Genomic DNA, 26,032 nt, shown 5'->3' with positions numbered 1-26,032 from the left:
AAATATTTACCAACACCAGAGTTGGAAGTGTCAGATTTTCTGGAGAAGCAGACTAACTTAACTTTATTAATTGACTCAAGGTCTATATATAGAGATACAGGGAAAGGAGTTAAGAGATGTGTTTTAACTAAACTACTTTTACATAACAACCTCTTCTAGGTTGAAGCCTAAAAACTAGGGAGTTGATATATACGACTACAACTAGGAAGTTGATACAACTGGTGTTTTATTTCCTTATAACTTCTAATGGCTCACGCTAACACTTCCTCTCAAGTTGGTGCATAAATATCTTTAATGCCCAACTTGTCAAGTGAGTCATTAAAAATTCTACTGGAAACTGCCTTTATCAATATATCTGCCAGTTGATCTTCTGATTTGACGAAAACAAACCGGATGATCTTTTCTTCAAGGTTTTGCTTAATAAAATGTATGTCTATCTCCACGTGTTTTGTTCGATCATGCTGAATAGGATTTTGTGAGATATCGATTGCAACTTTATTATCACAAAACAAGTTCATCTCCATGTTAGGACCGTAGCCTATTTCCATTAGTAACCTTCTAAGCCATAGTAATTCACAAAGCCCTTTTGCAATCCCCCTAAATTCGGCTTCAACACTTGATCGAGCCACCACCTTTTGCTTTTTACTTCTCCATGTAACTAGGTTTCCTCCCACAAATGTAAAGTACCCTGCCGTGGATTTTCTATCTAGAATACTCCCTGCCCAATCTGCGTCTGTATATCCTTCAACATCCAAGTGGTTGTTTTTAGAGAACATTAGACCCTTTCCTGGTGAGGATTTCAAGTGATGAAGTATTCAAATCACCGCGTTCATATGTTCTTTGCTTGGATTATGCATAAATTGGCTCACAACACTTACGGCATAAGCAATATCAGGGCGAGTGTGTGACAAGTAAATAAGTTTTCCCACTAGCCTTTGGTATCATCCTTTATCCGTTGGTACTTGATCTGTGTGTTCAGTGAGTCTGTGATTTTGAATGATGAGAGTATCTTCTGGTTTGCACTCTAATAACCCCACCTCAGACAGTAGATCTAGCACATACTTTCTTTGGGACAAGAATATACCCTTCTGTGACCTTGCCACCTCTATTCCCAAGAAATATTTAAGTCCACCCAGATTCTTCATCTCAAATTCAGCTGATAATTGCTCTTGTAATTTTGACATTTCTTCAGTGTCATCCCCGGTGATAATCATATCATCTATATAGACGATTAAGGTTGTCACCCTCTTTTGTCGATGCTTCAGGAAGAGGGTGTGGTCTGCATTGCTTTGAACAAACCCATACCTTTTCATGGCTGAGCTAAATCTCCTAAACCATGCTCGAGGAGATTGTTTTAATCCATATAGAGCTCGCTCCAACTTGCATACAACTCCAGTTCCTGAAGATGATGTAAAACCTGGTGGGATATCCATATAAACTTCTTCTTCAAGGTCACCATGGAGGAAGGCATTCTTCACATCAAGTTGGAGTAGCGGCCAGTCTAGATTTGCTGCAAGGGATAGTAAAACTCTAATAGTATTTAGTTTAGCAACTGGTGAGAAGGTCTCAACATAATCTATACCATATGTTTGTGTGAATCCTTTCGCTACTAGCCTTGCTTTATACCGGTCAATTGATCCATCTGCCTTGTATTTAATTGAGAACACCCATTTGCACCCTACTGTTTTTTTTTCCTTCATGTTGCAGTATCAGTTTCCATGTATTATTTTTCTATAGGGCTTCCATCTCTTCTTGTATGGCTTGTGCCCATTTAGAGTCGGCCAAGGCATCTGCTATATTATCTGGAGTATGACAAGAGGATAATACCTCTGTGAAACTCTGAATTGGATTGGGTAGGTGCTGTGTGCTTACATAATTGGCAATGGGAAATTTGGATCGCCTTTCTTCAGTATCAGGGGAGTACTTGTTTTGTGGCTTTCCTCTGTTGTGTCTGAAAGGTAACACATACTCTACGGGAGTTTTCAAGTCAAAAGTATATAGGGGAACAGTGGAAGAGCTTACCTCAAGGTTGTTCTTAGTAGGAGATTCAGGTACTGCAGAGAGAGGGGTTAGTTGGCTTTCTTGATTCACAAGCTCTCCATTAAGTTGGTTTTCATGTATTCCTTCAACGTCATTTTCAGCCTCCTCAAGTTCTCTTTCGTCAACTTGTGCTGGACTGTCACCACTGGATGTAGTTGTAGGATTTGTTGAATTATCAATGGTGCTAACAGTGGCTGGCGCTGTTAAGTACCAACTCAGTTCATTCAGTTCTTCCTTTCTACACTCCCCCTGAAGAGCTGAATTGGGGACCGTAGGAGAATAGAAATGTTCAAACTCAATAAATGTAGCATCCTTGGTGATATAAAGTCTCTTGTTAATGGGATCAAAGCATTTGTAGCCCTTCTTAGTTGGTCCATAACCCAGACATTTAACAGCACATGGATCAAGTTTGGAGCGTTGGTTTTTATGGATATGAACAAAAACCACACAGCCAAACACACGTGGTGGGAGCATCAACACGATGGGTAGTGCAACATGAGAGGAGAGCACTTGCAGGGGAGTTTTGAAGTGCAAGACTTTAGGGGGCATTCTGTTGAGTAAGTATACCGCAGCACTTACTGCATCATCCCAGTGGTGAGTTGGGACATTTGTGCCGAGAAGAAGGGCACGAGTTGTTTCCAAGATGTGGTGATTTTTTCGTTCAACAACACCATTCTGTTGAGGAGTCTGGGCACATGAGGTTTCATGGAGGAGACCTTGCTGTTGGAAGAACGCTTTGAATCGCTGGTTGACAAACTCCCCTCCATTATCTGACCGAAGCACTTGTATTTTGGCTGAAAATTGATTCTGAATCATGGTGTGAAATGCTTGGAATATTGGGAACACCTCCTCCTTTGTCTTCATCAGGTAAAGCCAAGTCATTCAGGTTGAGTCATCAACAAATATAACAAACCAACGATAACCCGTTACAGTCGTTCGTGGGGAAGGTCCCTAGACATCAGAGTGTATAAGAGCAAACAAAATATTGCTTTTATTCAAACTTGCATAGTAAGAGTTTTTATGGCTCTTAGCCAGAATACAAGTCTTACAATTAAAATCAACATCCTTTGATTGTAAAAATAAGTTCGGAAATAGGTGTCTTAGATATCCGAATGATGGGTGCCCAAGACGACGATGCCATAACCATATTTCTCGTTCCTTGCTACTGAGTTGATGGTGTACATGATTTGCTTTCCCATGGTTGAAATCATCTAGGTAGTATAACCCCCCTCTCTTAGTACCACGCCCAATAATCTCCTTGCTAAGAACATCCTGAAGAAAACAAACATTAGAGTATATTAATACCATACAATTGAGTTCTTCTGTTACTTGGCTCACAGACATTAATTTGTTAGATAATGAAGGAACGAGAAGAGTGTGGGACAAAGTGAGTGAGGGTGATAGTGACACGGTTCCAGCTCCCATGACTGGATACGCAACTCCATTTGCATTTGCAATACAAGTCCTTTGTGGTTGAGTTGTGTGTGAGAAGTCCGCAGGATCAAATGTCATATGGTCCGTAGCTCCAGAGTCGATAATCCACTCACTTTCATCCTAATGGCTAGAACTATAGAAACTTTGTCCACAGTTACCTGTTGCTTTAGAAGTGGAGGAGTCTGCCATAGGGATGAGTGAGAGTTGAGGTTCTGTTGTGACTGTTGTGGCTCTACCAGTGCCTTCATCAGGTAATGTGTTACCTTTTTTCCTCCTAGCTTGTAGTTCATACCACCATTCAGGGTACCCATACAACTTAAAGCATGTCTCTCGAGTGTGTTTGGTGTTTCCACAGTGTGTACATTTCCCTCCATCAAAAGGACCCTTCAGTTTAGAGGATAGGTTATGCTTTCCCATTACCAACGTTGGTGGTTGGCCAAACCTTGAGCCTTTGATGGCCATAACAGCACCACTAGTTGCAGTCTCTGCCCCTGCTGTCATCATTGCCTATCGAGTATCCTCTCTCCTTACGTGAGCATAGGCCTGCTCAATTGTAGGAAACGGTTTCAGTTGTAGAATGTCACTACGAATGTTGTCAAGTCGATCATCCAATCCGTCCAAGAAAATATAAACTCTTTCCTCCTGTATCAGAGAGTTATATTTTTGAATGTCTGTTGCACATTCCATGGGATTGGGGCGTCGAAAGTCTATCTCCCGCCATATCCCTTGTAAATCATTGTAATATTTTTTGATTGATCCTCCTCTCTGTCGCATTCGAGTTACCCTGCATCGAAGTTCATAAACCTGTGATGTGTCAGTTCCATCAAAATATGTAGTTACAATGGCGTCCCACACCTGTTTTGCTGTTGGGAAGCGGATGAAGTTTGCAACCAATGATTGGTCCATTGAATTAATCAACCACCCTTTCACCATGGAGTTTTCAGTGCGCCATTTACGGAATGTTGGGTCTGCTTCTAAGGGTTGAGGGAAGTCTCCGTTAATATACCCTAGTTTGTCTTTGGCTGAGATGTTCATCTCTACCACCTGGGACCATAAAGCATAGTTGGATCCATCCAACTTAATGCCTGTTGGTGCTGCAGAAGAGTCATTGATAATTGGCTGTGAAGTAGCCTGGGCTTTTGTCAAAGCCTCCGTCATCTTCGTCATGAAGTTGTCAAGCATGGAGTCTGTTATGGGATTTTGTGGCTGAATCAATTTAGTGGAAAATTCAGCCATAAGGTCGAAGTCGTTGGGTTAATTCTTTGTTTAGGTTATAGAAATCCCTAGACTATGCTCTGATACCATGTCAGATTTTCTGGAGAAGCAGACTAACTTAACTTTATTAATTGACTCAAGGTCTATATATAGAGATACATGGAAAGGAGTTAAGAGATGTGTTTTAACTAAACTACTTTTACATAACAACCTCTTCTAGGTTGAAGCCTAAAAACTAGGGAGTTGATATATACGACTACAACTAGGATGTTGATACAACTGGTGTTTTATTTCCTTATAACTTCTAATGGCTCACGCTAACAGGAAGTATTCGAGATCGAATATTCATTGACACCAAAGTTAGGAATATTATGGATAACATCATAACAAGGCTTGTCATTGTTCAACAGAGTATTTGAATGAGAATATAATTCATTGTATTCTTCTCAGCGTGAGGAGGCCATATATACATAGTTACGTCCTGTAGAAAAGGAAACAAACTAAATATTCCTAAATTGAATATTACTATACAGGGTTGTTGATCACTGCCAGATTTCTAGGACTAATTGCAGAAACTAGAATCTGTCTAATATATTACACCTCACATACAACTCATGCAGACACTCCCCCTCAAGTTGGAGCATAGATATCTATCATGCTCAACTTGTCGATTATACCATGAAACACTCTTCCTGCAACTGCTTTTGTGAGTATATCGGCTAATTGACTTTCAAAATGAACAAATGAAAACTGTATGATCTTGTGATCAAGCTTCTCTTTGATGAAATGTCGATCAACTTCTACGTGTTTGGTGCGATCGTGTTGTACAGGATTTTGTGCAATTTCAATTGTTGCTTTATTGTCACAATAAAGAGTCATAGTCTGTTTATACTCAATTCCCAACTCCTTTAAGACGCCTCTGATCCATAACAGTTCACAAATACCATGAGACATGCCACGAAACTCAGCTTCTGCACTCGACCTTGCCACAACCTTTTGTTTCTTGCTCCGCCAGGTTACAAGGTTACCTTCAACAAAAGTAAAGTACCCCGATGCGGATCTTCTATCAGTTTGATCCCCTGCCCAATCAGAGTCTGTGTAACCCTCAATGTTTGAATCATCATGTTTTGAGAACAACAGTCCTTTTCCTGGAGCATTTTTCAAGTATCGTAAGATCCGATATACTGCATTCATATGTTCCTCACTTGGCACATGCATGAATTGGCTTACCACACTCACGGCATAAGCTAAATCTGGCCTTGTGTGTGACCAATATATTAACCTTCCAACTAACCTTTGATAGCGACTTCTGTCTGTTGGAGTTTGATCTGGAAAGATTCCAAGCTTGTGATTCATCTCTATAGGTGTTTCTGCTGGTCTACATGCAAGCATTCCAGTTTCAGTTAAGAGATCCAACACATATTTCCGTTGTGAAAGGAAGATTCCACGTTTTGATCTAGCAACCTCGATTTCCAAAAAATATTTGAGTTGTCCGAGATCTTTCATTTCGAATTTAGTAGCCAAGTACTCCTGTAATGCTTTTATTTCGCCTGAGTCATCTCCTGTCACAACCATATCATCAACATACACGATTAAAGCTGTTACCTTCCCTTCTTTGTGTTTGATAAACAAAGTGTGGTCTGAGTTACTTTGTTTATATCCAAATGCCTTCATTGTAGAAGAAAATCTCCCAAACCAAGCTCTTGGTGACTGTTTTAACCCGTATAGTGACCTTTTTAATCTACATACTTCAGGTCTGCATGAGGAACTATATTTAACTCCAGGTGGTAAGTCCATGTAAATCTCTTCCTCTAAGTCTCCATTGAGAAACGCATTCTTTACATCAAATTGTTGTAGAGGCCAATCCCGATTAGCTGTTATGGATATAAGGATGCGAATTGTGTTGATCTTGGCTACTGGCGCAAAAGTTTCTTGGTAATCCAAACCAAACTTTTGTGTATATCCTTTTGCAACTAATCTTGTTTTATATCTATCAATACTGCCATCTGCTTTCAGTTTTACCGTGAACACCCATTTGCATCCAATTGTTCTCTTTCCCTCTGGTAACAAGGCAAGTTCCCAAGTAGCATTTTTCTGTAGGGCCTCCATTTCCTCATTCATTGCCTTTTTCCATTTTGGATCAGCTAATGCATCCTGCACATTACTAGGAATAGACACAGTGGATAGTTGATTAACAGTAAATGCATACGATCTAGACAATCTATGGGAAGACACATGGTTGCTAATGGGGTATTTGATCTTGGCTTTCGGATCAGGTTCATAGTGTTTCTTGGGAATTCCCTTGTTTGGTCTTTGTGAATACTTGGGAGTAGTACATGTAACAGAATCATGTATTTCATTAGACTCATCAATACTGGGATTCGAAGTTACCTGAGGAGGAACATTCTGGGTTGATTCTTCAGGTGATGGTGTAGACATAGGCAACTCTGGAGGTATTGATGATTCAGCTATATCAGGTGCATCTACGGGCCTTTCAAGTATCTCCAACACATTATTATCATTTCCAGGGATATTCTCAAAAACTTGCTGACCACCTGTCTCAAGCCATGTGTTTGCGTCTTCTAATTCTATAAATTCATTTCCTCCTGTACCACTTTGTAAACCATTCTCTTCAGTATCAGTCCCCCCTGAAGAGAAGGGGCAGAGATATGCCTAGAGTAATAAGGTTCTGTTTCACGAAACGAGGCATCCAAAGTGACATGAAGTTTTTTTGTGTGAGGATCATAGCACCTATATCCTTTTTGAAATTCAGAATATCCAACAAACACACATCGTGTAGCACATGGATTAAGTTTAGTTCTCAGGTTCTTTGGAATGTGAACAAAGATAGTACAACCAAAGACCCGTGGTTCAAGATTTGGAAAGTGAGGAAGGGAAAAAAAGGATTGCATTTTTTGCTGAGGGGTCTAAAAGGCTGTGACGCTGGAAGGGGTGCGATTAATGATATAAGTAGCAGACTTCACAGCCTCTCCCCAATAAAACCGAGGCATATTCATGCCAAAAAGAGAAGCACGAACCACTTCTAGTAACTGCCGATTTTTTTGTTCGGCTAATCCATTTTGCTTTGGAGTATAGGTGCAAGAGGTTTGATGACGGATACCAAGATGCCTCAGAAATTTTGTAAAGCTTGTATTGACATATTCTGTACCATTATCAGACTGTAGAACACGTATCTGTGTTTGGTATTGGGTGCGAACCATATTATGAAATTCCTGAAATGCTTGAAAGACATCACTCTTGTTGGTAAGCAAAGACACCCATGTCATTCTTGTACATTCATCAATAAAGGTGACAAAGTAACGGGCTGTAGACAAAGAAGGAATTTTTGTAGGACCCCAGACATCAGAGTGAATAACTGCAAACGGGATAGAACTTTTATTTAAACTTGGTAAATATGGAATACGATGGCTCTTGGCCAAGTCACAAGTATCACAGTGGAACGTGGAATCGTTCACAGTAGAAAAAAAAATGTGGTTTTAGTTTCCTCAGATAACCAAAAGAGAGGTGTCCTAGTCTTCGATGCCACAACCATATGGTTTCTTGTACTGTTTCTTTGCTACTGGTTTGATTTGCCTGACTGAATTTCATCCCTCCCTTTTCTGTCAACTCCAGGTAGTAGAGATTGCCTCGTCTAACACCATAACCAAGAATCTTCCAAGTCAGAATGTCCTAAAAAACACAAAACAAGGGCCAAAAAGTTACAGTGCAATTGAGGGTGGAGGTGATTTGGCCAACGGATAGCAGATTATATGCTAGGGATGGAACAACCAGGACTGTATCTAAAGTGAGATTATTAGACAATGTGACATATCCTTCTCCACTAATGGGAGAGGTACTGCCATTTGCGGTGGAGATAACAGACTTAGAAGAAGGGAAAAAAGATTGTAATTGATGTAAGTTTTTAATCATATGATCGGATGCACCTGTATCAATAATCCAAGTGTTATTCTTAGAAGTTGTAGAGGATATAGAAGCCTTACTAACATCTCCTGGTTGAGCAACATTTGCTGTTGGTGGTGATTGATCAACCTGGGTTGAGGTCACCATAGCTTTTCCTGTAACCTTCTTTCGGGGTTTCTTTGTGAAGTCCCACCATTCAGGATAGCCAATAATTTTCATAGCATCGTTGTTTAGAATGACCTGTTTCACCACAATGAGAACATATAAATCCGCTAGATTTACCAGAGGGTTGATTGTTACGAGTCTTGGAAGAGCCCAAAAATGGTCCTTGTCTGTGGGGATTAGTCAACATAGCTGAGGTTTCAGAGATGTGACGAGAGCCTCCCATTGTTTGCTTCTGTTGGTGTTCTCTCCTGACATACGCATATGAACTTTCCAAATCAAGTTTTGGGTCTTTTCGTAAAATTTCACCACGGACCTGATCAAATTCTGAATCAAGTCCACTTAGAAAGATATGAACTCAAAGTCGAGCCATTGCAGAGTGCAGTTGGACCACCCCTTCAACCGTTCCTTCTTGAGAGATAGTCCTGTGATCAATTTCTTGAAAAATGGCAACAAGTTCATTATAGTAGGTTGATAATGATCGTCCATTTTGCATAATATGAAAAGACCTTTGATTTAATTCGAAAATGCAGGTTTCATCAGATCCATCGTAGAAGGTTTTTGATACAGCCTCCCATATGTCCTTGACTGTGGGGAGACGAATAAAACGTTGCATCAAAGAAGGACTCATTGAGTCAATAAGCCAGCTTTTGACTTTGTGATTTTCAGTGATCCACGTTCCAAGATTTGAATCTCCAGGTGTTGGTTTCTTCGTTTCTCCAGTGAGATAACCAGCTTTGTTCCGAGCTCCAATACACATCTCCATTAGTTGGGACCATAATGAGTAGTTGGTCTCATCCAATGTAATACCAGCAGGAAACGCAGAGTTGTCCTGATGGACAATGATCTGTGGTGCTGGTGTGGGAATGGATTCGATTGATTCGTCTGTAGTGATGGCCATCAGATGCACAATAGATTTGTGTTGGTGATATTCAAACTTCAGAAAGAAAGAAAAAAAAAGGAAAAAGAAAAAAAAACAGTATCAAATTTGTTGCTCTGATACCATGTTCAACAGAGTATTTGAATGAGAATATAATTCATTGTATTCTTCTCAGCATGAGGAGGCCATATATACATAGTTACGTCCTATAGAAAAGGAAACAAACTATTCTATGGAAACAAAACTAAATATTCCTAAATTGAATATTACTATACAGGGTTGTTGATCACTGCCAGATTTCTAGGACTAATTGCAGAAACTAGAATCTGTCTAATATATTACACCTCACATACAGCTCATGTAGACAGTCATACTACACCCAATTGCATCTGGTCCTAGCTAACACCAGACCTAGCATGCCCAGGGCATGGCATGCTACCAAGTCCAGCGTGGCTAGGCTCGACATACTACTAAGCCCCCACTTGAGACATGTTCATTCCCGAGAAAAGGTTATAATGGGTTTTTAAACCCATTAAAAATAGATTTACCAAGGAATAGATATTTAATGTATAAAACAAGATCCACCATGCATTTGGTTCTTGTATTTAGAGTAATACAGTATTTTCTAGTCGAACTTGTTATGTCTTTTCCCAGGACCCGGGAGAGGAAATTATGTTGACCATAAAAACCAACGTCTTCCTGAACTGCAGTTGATCAAATACAAGATACTAGATTTGACTCATGAAACAAGAGAACCATAATCTCGTTATCACCATGACCAACTGTCTAACATTGTAATTGCTTCACCAGATTCATAGTTGGAGAGCATGGGAGGATTTGGCTCGTATGAACTGCCATGGTGTACCAACAGGTAAAGCCTTGGACAGGAAAGTGGTTTTGAATAGATTTAAAAGTTTAAACAGTAACAAGTGTTGCCCAATTCTTTTTGCCTATGTCAGCTCTATACCTGATGGCTGATTTAGAATATAATCACTCAATCTCCCTCTTCTGTATACACTATTTAGCTTGCCCTTATACATGTAAGTCTAGGTGCTAGAACTTTAAAAGAGATTGAATTTCATTGTTTGCATTCGAATGAAGATGCTTAGGAAAAAACAGGAACTCGCAATAAGTTTCTGTTGTTTTTTCTTTTCTTCCTCTCTTGGCATTATTTTTCAAGGGATACCTTCACCTTCCAATCATTTCAATTGAGAATGTTTATTCTTAGAAATATTGTTGTATCACAGAAATCATCACGACTTAATAATTTTTTATTCTGTAGCAGAAAACAATAGAGAGAAGACATTGCGAAGGCAAACAACCTTCGCAAGACATCATACATCAAGCCCTTCGGTCAAGAACAGTTTTCTTATCTGGGTGGTAGGTACAAAACTCTCTTTCTTGCTCTTTAATGGTTTCCACGTTGTAATCCATGCTTGCTTGTTATTACCTCCAATTCTGCAATAGAATCAGAGCCTTCCCATCTGGCCTTGTTTTTGTGTTGGTCATCATTTGATGTGTTTTATCAACTTGCAGACATGTTTCTTTCGGCAATTTGGACCTTCAGTGGCTCGCACAGACTACCTCACTCTTCGCAAGGGCTTCATCATGGTATGCTCTGCTGTTATCTGTTAGCCCATACTTGAAGTAAATTTTTATTTCTCAAATAGCATTTACAACATTGCAAGGGGCACAGAGGAAGTTCTACTTTCCAACTAGCATCTAGGATTTACTATCAATGCAATATGACACTCTCCTCCAGGAAAAAGAGAGGAGCAGAGGTGTTCTCATCCCAGAATCAACCGAGGAATTCAATGGTATTGTACTAGGGTTTAAGAAAGAAGTAGAAAATGAAGCATATGTCAAAGAATAATATAAATTATTTCTTGAATCTCATCTAAAAGCTTAAGCTATTGGGTTAAATTGGTTCTTTGACATGGTATCAGAGCCTTAATAACTAAGCGGTTACGAGTTCAAATCTCACCATCCCTATTTATTTGATAAAAATTACGCACAAGGTAATATGAGCTTGTGCAAGTTTCAAGCTCAAAGGGCTTTCACATGAAAGAGTGTATTAGAGAATAATATAAATCATGTCTTGAGACCTCACCTAACAGCTTAAGCTATTGGGTTGAGATAATTTTTTGATAGTATATATATATAGAGACAATGTGAGCGTCTTTGCTGATATACTGTTGGTAGTATCAGTGATGCTTTATTGACGTCAATTCCTCTTGGTTTTTTCTTATTAATGGCAGAATCACAACCTCTCATTGAAATATGATTTTCACAGCTACATGATTCGCTCCATGGAAGAGGAATTCCAGAGAGTTGTTGGTGTGAGGTAACGTCGTCTATGTACTTTGAATGTTTCTTGCATTTTCAGGCCATTCATCTGCTTGGTTTGAGCAAGGAGAAGATGGACCAGCTAAATGCCTGTGTGTTCAATGCCTTGCAGTGTTCCACTGTGGGGATTTGTTGTTGCAGTCATGCTGTTTAATGTGAAAGGTATGGCTATGAGAGTGAAAAATAATGCTATCAATTGCTTTGTTTTGCACTTGCCATTGGCTAACAATATACGAATTTCGGTGAGTATTAACAAAACATTAATTAACGAAACACTAAAATTTATGGCTAATTCGCCGTAGCCACTCATATATCAAAAATTATTCATCAGTGTTTTGTTTTGTTTTTTTATTTAATATTTTCTTTTAATTTAACATTTTAGTAAAAAAAATTTTATGGCTGATCCTAAAGAAGAACATATGATGATTGCTAAGAGGGTACTAAGATATCTAAAAGGAACTTTAGATTTCAGAGTCTACTACAAAAGGAGCACAAATACAAATCTGCTGGGATACACAGACAGCCACTATATAGGAGATGAGAATGACAGAAGTCTGCTGGGATACACAGACAGCGACTATGCGCGAGATGTAGATGATAGAAAAAGCACTTCAGGCTATATTTTTCTTCTAAGTGGAGCAGCAATATGTTGGAGTTCAAGGAAGCAAGGAATTGTCACTCTATCATCCATAGAAGCTGAATATGTGGCTGCCACTGCATGTGCATGTCATGAGGTTTGGCTTAGAGGAATTCTGCAAGAGCTAGGCGTCAAAAACTGTGAGTGCGTCAATATCATGTGTGATAATAGTTCAACCATTAAGTTGTCAAAGAATATATTAAAATAATATTTTTTTTAATTTTTTAAAAATTATTTTTAATATCAGCACATCAAAATAATCTATAAAATATTAAATTTAATAAAATAATCAAGTTTTTGAAAAACACAATTTCAAACCAGTTTCCAAAGAGACCCACACTCTTCAATTACTTATCTCTCCTCCCTCGCTTTAAGCCCGTTACTTGAAATATCAATATGGGTAAGATTGAAAAGTAGATAAACCAATTTCCAATATATTTTTTCTTTAAAACCCAATAATCCAAACTAGACCTAGACCCAATAAAGCTCGAAATTGCAGGATTGCTTGAATGGAAAGAACAAAACGTAAAGGACAACCAAACGAAAGCGCTAACAGCAGAGGGCTGCTACTTCCAGGGCCCAGCGCTTTGCGAGGTAGGCTAAGCTAGAGAAGATCCATCCGCTCTGACGCAGGCCCTTCAGCTAGTTTGCCCGTTGATTTGGACATCTCAACAAGAGACTTGCATATTTGAGAGTATTATTATTATTATTTTTTTAAAATATTTTTTATTTAAATATTAATAATATTTTTTTTATTTTTTAAAAACTATTTTTAAAATTAATATATCATAATAATTTAAAAATATAAACCATATACTAATTCAAAGCAAAAGATAATAAAAATTCAAAATTTTTTAAAAATACTTTTGATCAAACGTACTGCCAAACATGACAACATGCACTCTAACAAACTATTATTCATGAAAAATTAAAAAAAAAAGATTTTAGAAATTCCATTTTAAAATAAAAGAGACTGCTGTGGTGCAATCTTCGGAGGCTACAATGCATATTCCTTCTGCTCAGGGTGCCATGCTATCTAAAACCTCCATATGCATTTTTATAGTATTCTGGTCGACCGAGGGAGGAGATACATTAAACATTTATTCTTTTCTCAAATTTAATTTGTGGGAGGGCTGCCATGAGAAACAAAATTTAAAACTCATCAAGAATTTAATTTACTAATACAAATTAATAGAAGAGACCTTGCTTGAAAAGATATATAAACATTCCTCCCTTGAATTAATTTGATTAGAAAAAAAAAAAAAAAAAACTAAATTGTAACAGTCAACCAATGGTTGAAGTCACGAATAGATGTAAAAATACAAGGACTAATTAATATGATTTGTTTTAACCAATAGTTTAATATTTAATTATTTTGTAAAAATTTAGGGACTGATCAAATGACCATCGGGCATTTCTATTCTGAATTTATGGTGTGCGAAATTGTAGTTGTGAGAACAGAAACAAACTCCATTCCTTCATTGCCAGCAATTCCAGCAACCACTTCAATGTTGGGACAACAGGTAATTTTTTCTTCTTGTTAATTTTTAATTTTTAGATTATTTTGATGTGTTGATTTTAAAAATAAAAAATATTATTTTGATGTATTTCTAAGTAAAAAACACTTTGAAATGCAACTGCTACCACAATCTCAAACATGCCCTTACCACTAATTCCTACAGCTTGGACGCGGCCATTGCCTTAAGCAGCATAAAAATGTTTATTTGTTTTTACATTTAAAAACATTTTAAAAAAAATTTATTTATTTTTGTTTTTTTCTTTGTTTAAAATTAATATTTTTTGGTGTTTTCAGATTATTTTAATGTGCGGATATCAAAAATAATTTTTTTATAAAATAAAAAAAAATTATTTTAATGCATTTTTGAATGAAAAATACTTTAAAAAACAACCGTTATCCCATTCTCAAACATGCGGCTTGAACCGTGCCATCAGCGGTAAATGATAACCTCATGTACGGTTATGTAGAGAGTGGTAATAAAAATGATTTATCTGTTAATATTTCTATTATCACCCTTCAAAAACCAAACTTGCCTTGTATAAAATTGTCAAAGCATGATTAATAATTTCTAGATTTAAAATCACTGTTTATATTGTATACTTGATTGATTATAATTTTCAAGAACATTCTATAATTTTAGTAAGAAGAGGAAGGATTAAGAATTTACCCGCTGTGAAAGATTATACTGCTCGACAAACTTTAAATCATGTCAGGGTAAAGGATCATCAACAAGAACGTTCTAGTGCATTGCGTTGTAGGTTGTTGCTGGCTTTCAATTTCACATGGTTAGCATTTTTTCAACAAATTACTTGTTAGAAAATGAGTGAAGGCCTAACACTTGAAGAAAGTGGTAAAAAAGAATACAATAATGAATTCCTTTTTAAAAAGTGCTTTATTTATAAGATAGGCATACGTACTTCTGTTTGAAAATGACATGAGCACCAATCTTTTGATGCCTGAATAGAATGTGGAATGGCGTAAAAGACTGTCATTTTCACTTTGATTTTGTCACTGGATAGTATCCTCCGGTCACCCAACCTGAGACCTTCGAGACCAAGATCAAGACGGCCAATAGATTTAGCTTCTCCCTCGCATCTTTTTCCTCTTTGTATGGAAACTCTTGTCCGTTTTTGTTGTAACCCATTTTTGGGTCCCCGCAAAAAAAATAAAATAAAATAAATAGCCAAAGAAGGCTAGAAAAATGACAAGAGGCAGAAGCGCTCGGAAAATGGTCAGAAAATTGGTCAAGGAGTATAAAGATACAAAGATTGGATTTTTGACAATATATTCTTGAAGGATGAGAACCCTATTGAGAAGGAAATTTTGAATTTTGAGGAGAGAAGCCCAAATTTGGATGTTTATGGGTTTAATTGATTTTTATTGGATTTATAGGGGATTTGATTGCAAGAAAAATTGATTTTTAAGTCAATTTGGGCTTTAAATTGAAGAAATTTAAGTTCTGGGGCCAAATTATAATTTTTAGGATTTTATTAAGTCAAATCAGGGGCTTAATTGCATAAATATTGAAGTTTAAGGGCCAATTAGGGACTTAATTGTGAAAATCCGAAACCAGGGACCAATTTGGAGAAGGCGCAAAGATAGGGGGGCTGTTTGGAATTGTTTCAGGGGCTTAATTGAAGAAATTGGAAGTTTATTGATCAATTGAGGGCTTAATTGCATAAATCAGAGGCCAAGGACCAAAGTGAAAAACGCGGCCAACTATGGGGACGGACCGAAATTAGCAGGGACGAAATTGAATTAAACAAAGATGATTAAGGACTGATTCGAAACATGTTCTGGCGCCTTTATTTTTAAATGAAACGGCGCGTTTTATCCAAAACGACGCCGTTTCATGCATAAAAAAAAAAAAAAAAAAAAAAGACCGAACGGTGCCGTTTTGAACGGCACTGTTCCCCTTTCTTCTTCCTTTCCCCCGCACCTGCAACAGAAGGAAAAGCTTTGTTTTTGAAATAAACTTCCCGCCTCTCTCTCCCTTGCATCTCCACCGAACAACCCGAAGCCCCCACACCGTGGGACCGCCGACCGAAGGCATTGGCCGACCACCGGCCGAAAGTAAAGAAACGGCACCTTGCTGTCGCGGGTGGTGGCCGACCAGCCACCCGCGAAACCCGCTCCAAGGCGCACTAACAATGGTCCCCCACACCGGTTCTGCCCCTATAAATAGAAGAGAAAACCGAAGAAAAAAAGGGGGAGGAGAGGAACAAAAGAGTGGGAACCGGAAAGAAAACAAAAAAAACGAAGAGAGAGAGGAAGAGAGAGAAACACCCAACCGAGGAGAGAGAGAGCCAACGAGAATCCAAAAAACCAAGAGAAGATCGAAAAGTTTGAAGCTGGGGAAATTTAGAAGAGAAAACCAAGCAAAAAGCAGGAGGACGCCGCCGGTTTACTTGGAAACCACCGTGAGCTAAGCCGCTGCCACCGCCTCCACCGCAGCCCCACCAGTAAGCCGTCGCCTACGCTGCGCCAGGTACGCCATCCTGACCCCCCTGCATTTTTTTGTTAGGCCGACGTAGTTTGGCCTCCTGCATGCAGAATCGTTTCTGCATGCAGGAGGCATGGGGGGGAAATAATTCCCCCCCCCCCGTTCATTTCCTTTTTTTGTTGGGCCAGACAGTGTCTGGCCCAAAGATATGGGTCTGGGCCGGTCCGGCCCAGACCAAAGCAGGTTACTGTTGGGCCGAGTCCGGCCCAACAATTTTTGGGGCTGGAGTCCGGCCCAGTTAGTTGGGCCGGCCCAGCCCATTTAATGTATTAATATTATATTATTTGTTAAATTATTATATTATGCATGTGGATGTATATATATATATATTTTTAAAAAAAAATATATAAAAAAATAAAAAAATAAAAAATTTCTGAAAAGTAAAAAAAATATATTGTTGTTCTTGGTATATATTGATTTGCATTTTTTCTACTATGGGGATATAATTTCAGTATTTAAAAAAACACCTGTTTTCGTAAAAAAAAATGTTTTGTTTTCATGCATACGGCCCATACACTAGCATGTTTTGAATGTTCTTTTTATATATAAAAAAAAATATTGGAAGTTTTGAAAATGTGTTTTCGCATAGATTTCTTAAACACAAAATCATTTTCTTGCATTTGTGGATTTTACAACCCGTTTGTAAAACTCCAAAGGGTATTGGCCAATATTCCAAAAACTATAAAAAATCTTATTTTGGGAGGAGAAGTTGTGGTTATTGTTCACCGCTAATGTTTGGATGAAGAAATCCTTAAAAGGACGAACATCCAAAATATTATCGGGAGTAATAAATCAACGCACATGTTTGAAAGAAGCTTTGGCTGCGATCGAGAACATTTCAAAATTAAAATTTTTTTTTTTCTCCACGGTTTACGAGTCGTGAAAAGTAATTGTTTTTTTTTTAAGAATTGTGAAATTTTCTTCGTTCTTTTATTCTCTTTTCCTTGCGATTTACGAGTTGACGGGATTAGAAAACACCAACACCATAGACTATAGAGCAAACCAAACACCAAGCAGCTTACCTTAGGTAGGGCGTATTAGGGGTGCTAGTACCTTCCCTTTACGCAACCAGTCCCTTGCCTTAGAATCTCTGAAAGACCAGTTAGGGTTCCTAGTGACCAAATACTAGGTGGTGACTCCAAAGAACCAAATCATTAAAACACAACGAAAATCGCCAGCCGATGTCGTGCCTTTATTTATAAAATTTTTGTGGGGGTGTGACAGAATGGCGACTCCACTGGGGAGGTTAGGACTAAGCTTGATTTGTTTGTTTGTTTATGTTATATGTTATTGGTTTTTGTTTTCTTATGATGTTTTGTTTAAAAGCTTTAGCATATATCTTTACATTCTATCATACATGCCATAGTCATGCATCACTTTATTATTATTATTATGTTTTGGAGGGCACACACATGTAACTCTAAGTTTAAGTGGGGGACTAGCAGCTTGCCTTATGACTTGAGTCAAGGCTTAAGTTTGTGTAAACCCCAACTCTTTGCTGAGTGTTTAGACTGATAGTGATTGGTACACGTGCCATCCCACTATCTGCTGGACCTCCATATCGCCTTTACGAGGGTGATCACTGGAACAGCAAGAGACCCTCTTTTAGAGACCTAGTAGTAAACCTACCCTATGTCTCACGTAAAAGAACTAGAACCTATCCTTAGGGTGTATGTTCCGATATAAATCTTTTGCATCGAAACAAGACTAACCCCCCATGCATTTTGAATTGCAGGATTTATGAACGAAATGACCATCACCAAATCTTCCATAGAGTATGGAAAGAATTCTGAACTGTCACAATTGATTGAAGGAGACTGCCTTAGAAGCGATGCTAAGAAGATGTCGCCAATCAAGAACCTGAATTGCATATTGAATGAGGTGAACAAGTTAACGACTCATTTTCAGAATGTGGATAAAGATGCATTTTTTAGGAAATACGGACGTTTGATGGAAATCGCAAAGGTAGAAGTGTTAAGCCCAGCGGTGCGAGCCTTAGTTCATTTTTGGGATCCAGAATACCGATGTTTCTCCTTTGGAAGCATAGACTTGTGCCCCACGATTGAGGAATATGGATTGTTGACCGAGTTTCCGAATGACCTGTATCAGATTTATTCTCCTTTGAGATCCGACAAGATCATCCCTGAGCTGTCAAAACTGCTCAGAATCTCCAACTTGGAAAAGTTTCTGGAAAAGAATGGCACCGGTTTGAAATGGAGGATGCTAGAGTTGGAAAAGGAGTCAGAAGTAGAAAAAGAGAGATTGATTGCCTTAGGTATATTTGGCCTTGTATTGTTCCCAAGTCAGACTGGTTTAGTAAGTTTGGAGGCCGCCGCTGCTTATGTGGAGTATGAGAACACACAGATCAATCCAGTGGTTGCTATTTTAGCCGAAACATTTTTGACACTTAACCATTGTAGAAGGGCTGGAAAAGGAGCAATGAGATGCTGCACGCAACTATTGTATATTTGGATGGTGAGCCATATCGAAACAAAGAAACTTGTTTTCAATAATTTTTGGTGGTTCACTCAAAAACCCCTAAAGTTAGTGGAAGAAGAAGAATGGAGAGATCTAGACAACCAGGGTTGGGTTGATAAATTGGAAGGATTACCTAATAGCGATTTTAAATGGAGAGCACCATGGGTAACAACAACGAAGGTCCTAATGAGTTGTGGACAAAGGCATTGGGTACCATTGGTGGGGATTACGGGTTATGTAAGTTATGCTCCGACTTTAGTGGTAAGACAATTTGGGGGCATACAGTTTGTTCCCAGAACTATGGGAATTGCTCAATTCTTTGGTTTGTTCAAAGATCCCATGGCAAAAGAAGTTTTGGAGATCATCAAACAAGATTGGAAGCATCTAGTGTTGGTGGAAATAGAAGGTTTGAGAGATCCAAGTGTGAGCGAAGGATATGTAAAATGGAGAGCCTCAGCTGCTTCAGCCATACCTTGCGCTATAGAGGAGCCTATTAAGGGAAAAGAGGTTAATATTGAAGATGATTTAGCTGCTTCAGCCATGCCTCGTGTAGAAGTCAAATCTCCTCAAACCGTAGAGGAACCCCTCAAAAGAAAGAGGGTTAACGGTGAATTGAGAAGGCAAGTGGACAAACTAAGAATAGAGTTGAGCAAGAGCAGAAAGGACAAGGCGACGTTGGAAGGAATGATGCTAGAAGAGGATAAAAGGAGAACATTTCTAGATGAGCAAATACAGTCTAGAGATGCGAAAATAACCAAGCTTGAGTTAAAGTTGGTTGAGGAGAAGATTGCTAGGGAAAGGAGTGAGAAGGAGCTTAAAGGGTTGAGTTTGGATTGGATGCAAAGTTGTTCTGAACTTGAAGCAATGGAGATGGACTTTAGCGATTGCCAAGAAAGTGCAAAATATTACCAAGAAAAATTTGTGCAAGTGCAATTCGAACTAATGGATAGGATTAGGAGGTATAAGGATTTGAATATATAGAGTTGGAAAGAAAAAGGGGAGGATTCGAGGATGTTAAAGCGGAGTTAGCAGCCAAGAGGAGTGAGATAAAAGTTGCAAGGATAAAGCTCGACAAAGAACGCGAAAAGTCGAAGTATTTGGACGAGAAGCTAGTAGCAACGGAAAAGCACAAGGATCGAATCGACGCCAACAACATTGCTTTGAATAGAACAAACATGTTGCTCATAGAAAAAATGACCAAAACCGATGAGCAAATGGACGAAGCTGCTGCACATGCTCGAATTATTAGAATCAATGCACGGAATGTGGGAGGAGACATCATTCGCTATCGCCGAAGCCTAGCCGAAACCGATGCCTTTTTAGGGAAGATTGAGAACCGCGGCTTTGCTTTCTTACCTTTGGCTAAGGAGTTTATGGAGGAAAGAGATTAGCATGTTGTATTTTTTTAAAATGTATTTTTATCCAAGCATTAATGAAAAGGGCGTTGACCCATCTTCTTATGCAAAATCTGTCTCTTGGTGAACATGATTCTAGCAAAACGACTCGAAAGGCAGAACTTCTATCAAAGCAATGTGACAAGAGAATGCTTATAATGGGATGGTTATTTTTCGTTCACAATAAAACATGCATGCATCCATCACAATCATACATTTTCTCATACATCTATGCATGCATCTCCAGATCGTGAAACATAGGTCCCACATCCAGAGTCCACCAAACCCGGTCCAGATCAAGAATGGAAAACGAAGAAAGAGCTCAGTTAGAGTCACACTACCAGACCGAGTTGGAATCCGTGAAAAATGAAGTTTCCCGGTTGACCAATCTGCTTGAGCAACTTTTAAAAGCCAAGAATGGGGAGGGAACATCTACCCAACCACCTATAGGAGCACCGTCGGCCCCTGTCCCGGGGGTATCTCAGAATATGGGGGCAGATTCAGCAACGGGGCAGCACTTTACACCTGTTATTCCCATTCAGCCCCTTCAAGCTCATATCACTGTAGATTTAACAGCCGAGGGGCCTTCCGATAATAGGTCCACGGGTTTTGTGAATGATGACAAGATATCAGCATTAGAAGAAAGGTTAAGAGCAGTCGAGGGAAATGATTGGTTTGACCCCCTGCGAACGTCGGAAATATGCTTGGTACCTAACCTCACGGTACCAAAAGATTTTAGGATACCAGAGTTTATAAGGTATACTGGGTTGGAATGCCCAAACACTCACCTTCGATCTTATTGCAACAAGATGGCTGAAGTAATTCATGACGATAAGTTAATGATCTACTTTTTCCAAGACAGTCTATCGGGATCTGCGCTAAGTTGGTACATGAGGCTGGATAATGTCAAGATTAAGAAATGGAAGGACTTAGTGGAGGCTTTCCTAAAGCAATACAAGTTCAATTTGGAAATTGCTCCAGATCGAACGAGCCTCATGTCGATGGAAAAGAGAAGCCAAGAGTCAGTGAGGGCTTATGCACAAAGATGGAGGGACGAGGCCACGCACGTGCAACCCCCTTTGATAGAAACGGAGATGGTGACTTTGTTCGCCAATACATTCAAGGCACCTTACTATGAGCATTTAATGGGTAGCTCATCTCAACATTTCTATGATGTTGTACGTGTGGCGGAAAGAATCGAGCAAGGAATTAAAGTAGGGCGCATAGCGGAGCCTTTAGAGAAGAAAGGTTTTATGGGAAGGAAAAGAGAAGGGGACGTTAACAATTTGGAAGGCGGGTATAAAGGAAAAAAAGTAAATTTCCACAGCCCACAAGCACCTACCTCTCAATCCCCACGCATAAACTTTAACCAATCTTTTTCACCTAACCGAACAAATAACCAACCAAACTACCAAAATCATTACCAAAGACCCCACTCAGGATACACCTCAGAACAATTGCCACCATTACCCATGCCTTTGAAGGACATGTATGCCAAACTTTTGAGCATTGGACAAATAGCTCCTATCCCTACACTACCACTACAACCACCATTCCCAATTTGGTACAAGCCCGATTTGACTTGTGAGTACCATGGGGGTAATCCCGGGCATGGGATTGAAACCTGCTATGCATTCAAGAAGAGGTTATCGGAACTTATTAGGTTAGGATGGGTATCTTTTGAAGACAAGCCCAATGTCAATTCAAACCCATTGCCTAAACATGTTCCAAACAGTGGCGGAATAGGCATGATCGAAGTGGGAAATCAATGCAAGGTGTTGAAGGTGCCGATGAAAAGGTTGTACGACATGTTAGTCCAATCAGGATTTCTAGCGGTAAAGGTGGTAAGCCAATTGGAGAGAGGTGACTACTGTGAGTTCCATGGAAGAGAGGGACATCACATTGAGGATTGCACCGAGTTTTGTGAAAAGATTGCTAAAATGTTGAGGATGGGACAATTGAGGATTGAACCAATGGAGAGCAGGTGTGAAGTAAGTATGATGGAAGGTCAAGATAAGATGGCAGGAGTTTGCAGGGTTCAACAGACTGCTAATGGGCCCCCAAGGCTGATCTTGGTTAAACCGTCCTGCACAAAAGAGAATCACAAGGCCACGCCGTACAATTATGGGTATGCCTCCAACGTTCGAGCTCCTCTTCCTTTGTTCCAGACGGAGATAGGTGGTTTGACCAGAAGTGGTCGTTGCTTTACGCCTGAAGAATGGAGGAAGGAAAAGGGTAAAGAAGTGGTAGATCTGGACAAAGCACCAGAAGTTAATAAGCCAGTAACGGAAGAGGAGTCGAATGAATTTTTGAAGTTGATCAAGCATAGCGAATATTGCATAGTGGATCAACTAAAAAAGACTCCAGCTCGGATCTCCCTTATGTCCTTGATACTCAGCTCTGAGCCGCATCGAAATGCCTTGCAAAAGGTATTGAATGAGGCGTATGTACCCCAAGACATTGAACATAAAACTATGGAGCATTTAGTGGGGAGGATCCATGCAACTAATTATCTCTACTTCACATCTGATGAGCTTGATGCTGAAGGTACCGGACACAACAAGCCTTTATACATCACGGTTAGGTGCAAAGACTGCCTCGTAGGGAAGGTGCTCATCGATAATGGCTCGGCCTTGAACGTATTGCCAAAGCACATTCTGGAGGAAATGCCGATTGATGAATCTCATATGAAGCCAAGTACTATGATGGCCAGAGCATATGATGGCTCACCTAGGCCAATACTTGGGACTTTAGAAGTGGAGCTATATGTGGGACCGCAAATGTTCTTAGTGACACTTCAGGTTATGGATATTCACCCTTCCTATAGTATGTTGTTGGGAAGACCTTGGATCCACGCAGCGGGGGCAGTAGCTTCCTCATTACACCAATGTTTGAAGTACATCATGAATGGGATGTTAGTAACCGTCAGGGCTGAGGAGGCAATAGCCATGACAAAGAATGTGGTTGTGCCTTTCATCGAAGCGGAGGATTGCAAGGATAACAATATCCATGCTTTTGAGATCGTGAACGCTGACTGGGTACCAGAGAACACCGTGTTAAGAAGACCAAGGATCTCAGAAGCGGCAAGGATGGCAAGTCTATGTTTCTTGAACCGTGGGGTCCCACTTCGATATAACCTCGCTTGTGGAATACCAGAAGGGGCTAATCCGACAAGGAAGAGAAAGGCTGATCAAAGATTTGGGTTAGGATATCAACCTAACCAAGAGGATTATCGTTGGGCTGCTGATCGGAGAAGGACAAGAAGGATGGCTAGAATTAAAGGAAGAGATCTTGAAGAAGAACAGCTGGAAATCCCTCCCCTTAGCGTATCATTCCCAAGAGCTGCATATATAGTGCAACATGATAAGGGAGCTGAAAGCCTGGGTCTAGAGCTGGCAAATATGAGCATAAACACCTTGGAGGGGAAGGAGAAGGAAAAAGGTGATGCGAAAGAAATAGCAGGAAAAGAAGATGAAGTGCTGCCACAACTGACAATCCATACACTAGAAGAAGTCTCCGCCAAGACCTGTGTGCGCAAGTTGGCTCAAGGCGAAAAGTTCCAGAATTGGGTGACCCAAGAAGCTCCAATGGTTTTCAAAATGTAAACCAACTTTGTTTGCCTTAGAATGTTTTTGTCATTTGCTTATGCTTGCTTTATTTTCTCTAGTTGACAATCGAGGCTCATGATGTCAGCTAGATTCTATGTTTGTCATGGAGCCACCTTTTCCCTTTGAATAAATGTGAGATCATGCCACTTTTTCAAAAATTGTTTATTTATATATGCATTTACACCAAGCACTTCCCGCTTTCAGGAATCCTGAAAGCGGATCTCCTACAAACATCGCATACATCTAGCATCAAGAAATAAATGGCCAAACTTGAAACGAGCATGTAATATCTATGGAAGAAGAAGAGTGGGATGAAAGCAATATCAGTGAATTCACCAGGCTAGTAGAAAAACAGGAACAGACTTGGAAGCCTGCCACCGAGGAACTCGAAACTATCAATGTGGGCAATGGTCAGCTCAGGAAAGAGTTGAAAATAGGTACCTTAATTACTTCTGAACAAAGGATAAAACTGATCACCCTATTACAAGAATATTCGGATGTCTTTGCTTGGTCATATGAAGATATGCCCGGTTTGGGATACAAGTATTGAGAACACAAGATACCGTTGGAAGAAGGGTATAAGCCAGTCAAGCAGAAACTAAGGAGGGCCCACCCGGACGTCTGGATCAAGGTCAAGGCAGAACTCGAAAAGCAATGGGATGCTGGCTTTCTAGAAGTAGTTAGATATCCGCAATGGGTATCTAACATTGTTGTGGTGCCTAAGAAGGAAGGGAGATTAGAGTTTGTGTAGATTTTCGGAATTTGAATAGAGCTAGTCCTAAGGATGATTTTCCTCTACCACACATAGATGTTTTAGTGGATAACGCTGCCCGAAGTTCCACTTATTCCTTTATGGACGGTTTTTCAGGATACAATCAAATAAAAATGGCTCCCGAGGATAAGGCGAAAACAACTTTCATCACACCTTGGGGGACCTACTGCTACAAGGTCATGCCATTTGGGTTAAAGAACGCAGGTGCCACATATCAAAGAGCAATGGTGACTCTATTCCACGACATGATGCATAAAGAAATTGAGGTGTATGTAGATGATATGATTGCCAAGTCTAAAAAGGGACAGGATCATGTGGAAGTTTTGAGGAAGTTATTTAAGAGGTTGAGGAAGTATGAACTAAGGCTTAATCCTGCAAAATGTTCATTCGGAGTTAAGTCGGGCAAGCTGTTGGGATTTGTGGTAAGCGATAGAGGTATAGAGGTGGATCCAGACAAAGTAAGGGCCATTCAAGCTATGTCATCCCCTAAGACGGAGAAAGAAGTAAGAGGATTCTTAGGAAGGTTGAATTACATTGCTCGATTTATAGCTCAGCTAACAACAACATGCGAGCCTATATTCCGGCTACTAAGGAAAAAGAACCCTGGAACCTGGAATGAGGAGTGTGAGGAGGCGTTCAATAAAATCAAGCATTATTTACAAAATCACCTTACTGGTGCCTCCTGTATCAGGGAAACCTCTAGTATTATATCTAACCGTAACTGAAGTAGCCATGGGATGTGTATTGGGTCAGCATGATGAAACCGGAAGGAAGGAAAGAGCTATTTATTACTTGAGTAAGAAATTCACTGAATGTGAGTCCAGATACACGGAGATAGAAAAGCTGTGTTGTGCATTTGGTGTGGGCGGCAAAGAGGTTGCGACATTACATGTTATACTATACCACTTGGTTGATTTCAAAATTGGATCCCTGAGGTATATTTGTAATAAGCCTTTTCTCTCAAGTCGAATTGCAAGGTGGCAGGTTTTATTAGCAGAATATGACATAGTGTACATGACAAGGAAAGCGTAAAAGGGAGTGCCATTGCAGACCATTTGGCCGATAATGCTGTTGAAGATTACGAGCCTTTGGATTTTGATTTCCCTGATGAAGATATATCGTC

General features: G+C 39.6%; 2 protein-coding genes across 2 annotated transcripts; one reads left to right on the top strand and one right to left on the bottom strand.

Annotated features, from left to right (window-relative positions):
- Window positions 1-3,981: 3,981 nt before the first annotated feature.
- Window positions 3,982-4,632, bottom strand: LOC140956086 (uncharacterized). Its single transcript, XM_073412269.1, has one exon. It carries the CDS (start codon window positions 4,630-4,632, stop codon window positions 3,982-3,984), a length of 651 nt encoding a protein of 216 aa, XP_073268370.1.
- A 5,532-nt stretch (window positions 4,633-10,164) lies between these two features.
- Window positions 10,165-12,324, top strand: LOC118047496 (MLO-like protein 11). The gene is made up of 5 exons (XM_035056799.2): window positions 10,165-10,523; window positions 10,938-11,032; window positions 11,189-11,263; window positions 11,911-11,996; window positions 12,111-12,324. The coding sequence occupies exons 1-5, from the start codon at window positions 10,499-10,501 to the stop codon at window positions 12,298-12,300; spliced, it is 471 nt and encodes a 156-aa protein (XP_034912690.2). The 5' UTR covers window positions 10,165-10,498; the 3' UTR covers window positions 12,301-12,324.
- The last annotated feature ends 13,708 nt before the right edge of the window (window positions 12,325-26,032 follow it).

The sequence above is a fragment of the Populus alba genome, chromosome 11 (assembly GCF_005239225.2).
Source record: "Populus alba chromosome 11, ASM523922v2, whole genome shotgun sequence".
NCBI lineage: Eukaryota > Viridiplantae > Streptophyta > Magnoliopsida > Malpighiales > Salicaceae > Populus > Populus alba.
The sequence above is the reverse complement of the archived record's forward strand: the minus strand, read 5'-3'. Positions and strand labels throughout refer to the sequence as shown.

Excerpts from the sequence above, each read along its gene's own strand:
- LOC140956086 (XM_073412269.1), bottom strand. The coding sequence starts at position 4,632 with ATGACGGAGGCTTTGACAAAAGCCCAGGCTACTTCACAGCCAATTATC.
- LOC118047496 (XM_035056799.2), top strand. The coding sequence starts at position 10,499 with ATGAACTGCCATGGTGTACCAACAG. Across the intron at positions 10,524-10,937 it reads CTGCCATGGTGTACCAACAG|AAAACAATAGAGAGAAGACA; the intron begins GTAAAGCCTTGG and ends ATTCTGTAGCAG. Across the intron at positions 11,033-11,188 it reads ACAGTTTTCTTATCTGGGTG|ACATGTTTCTTTCGGCAATT; the intron begins GTAGGTACAAAA and ends ATCAACTTGCAG.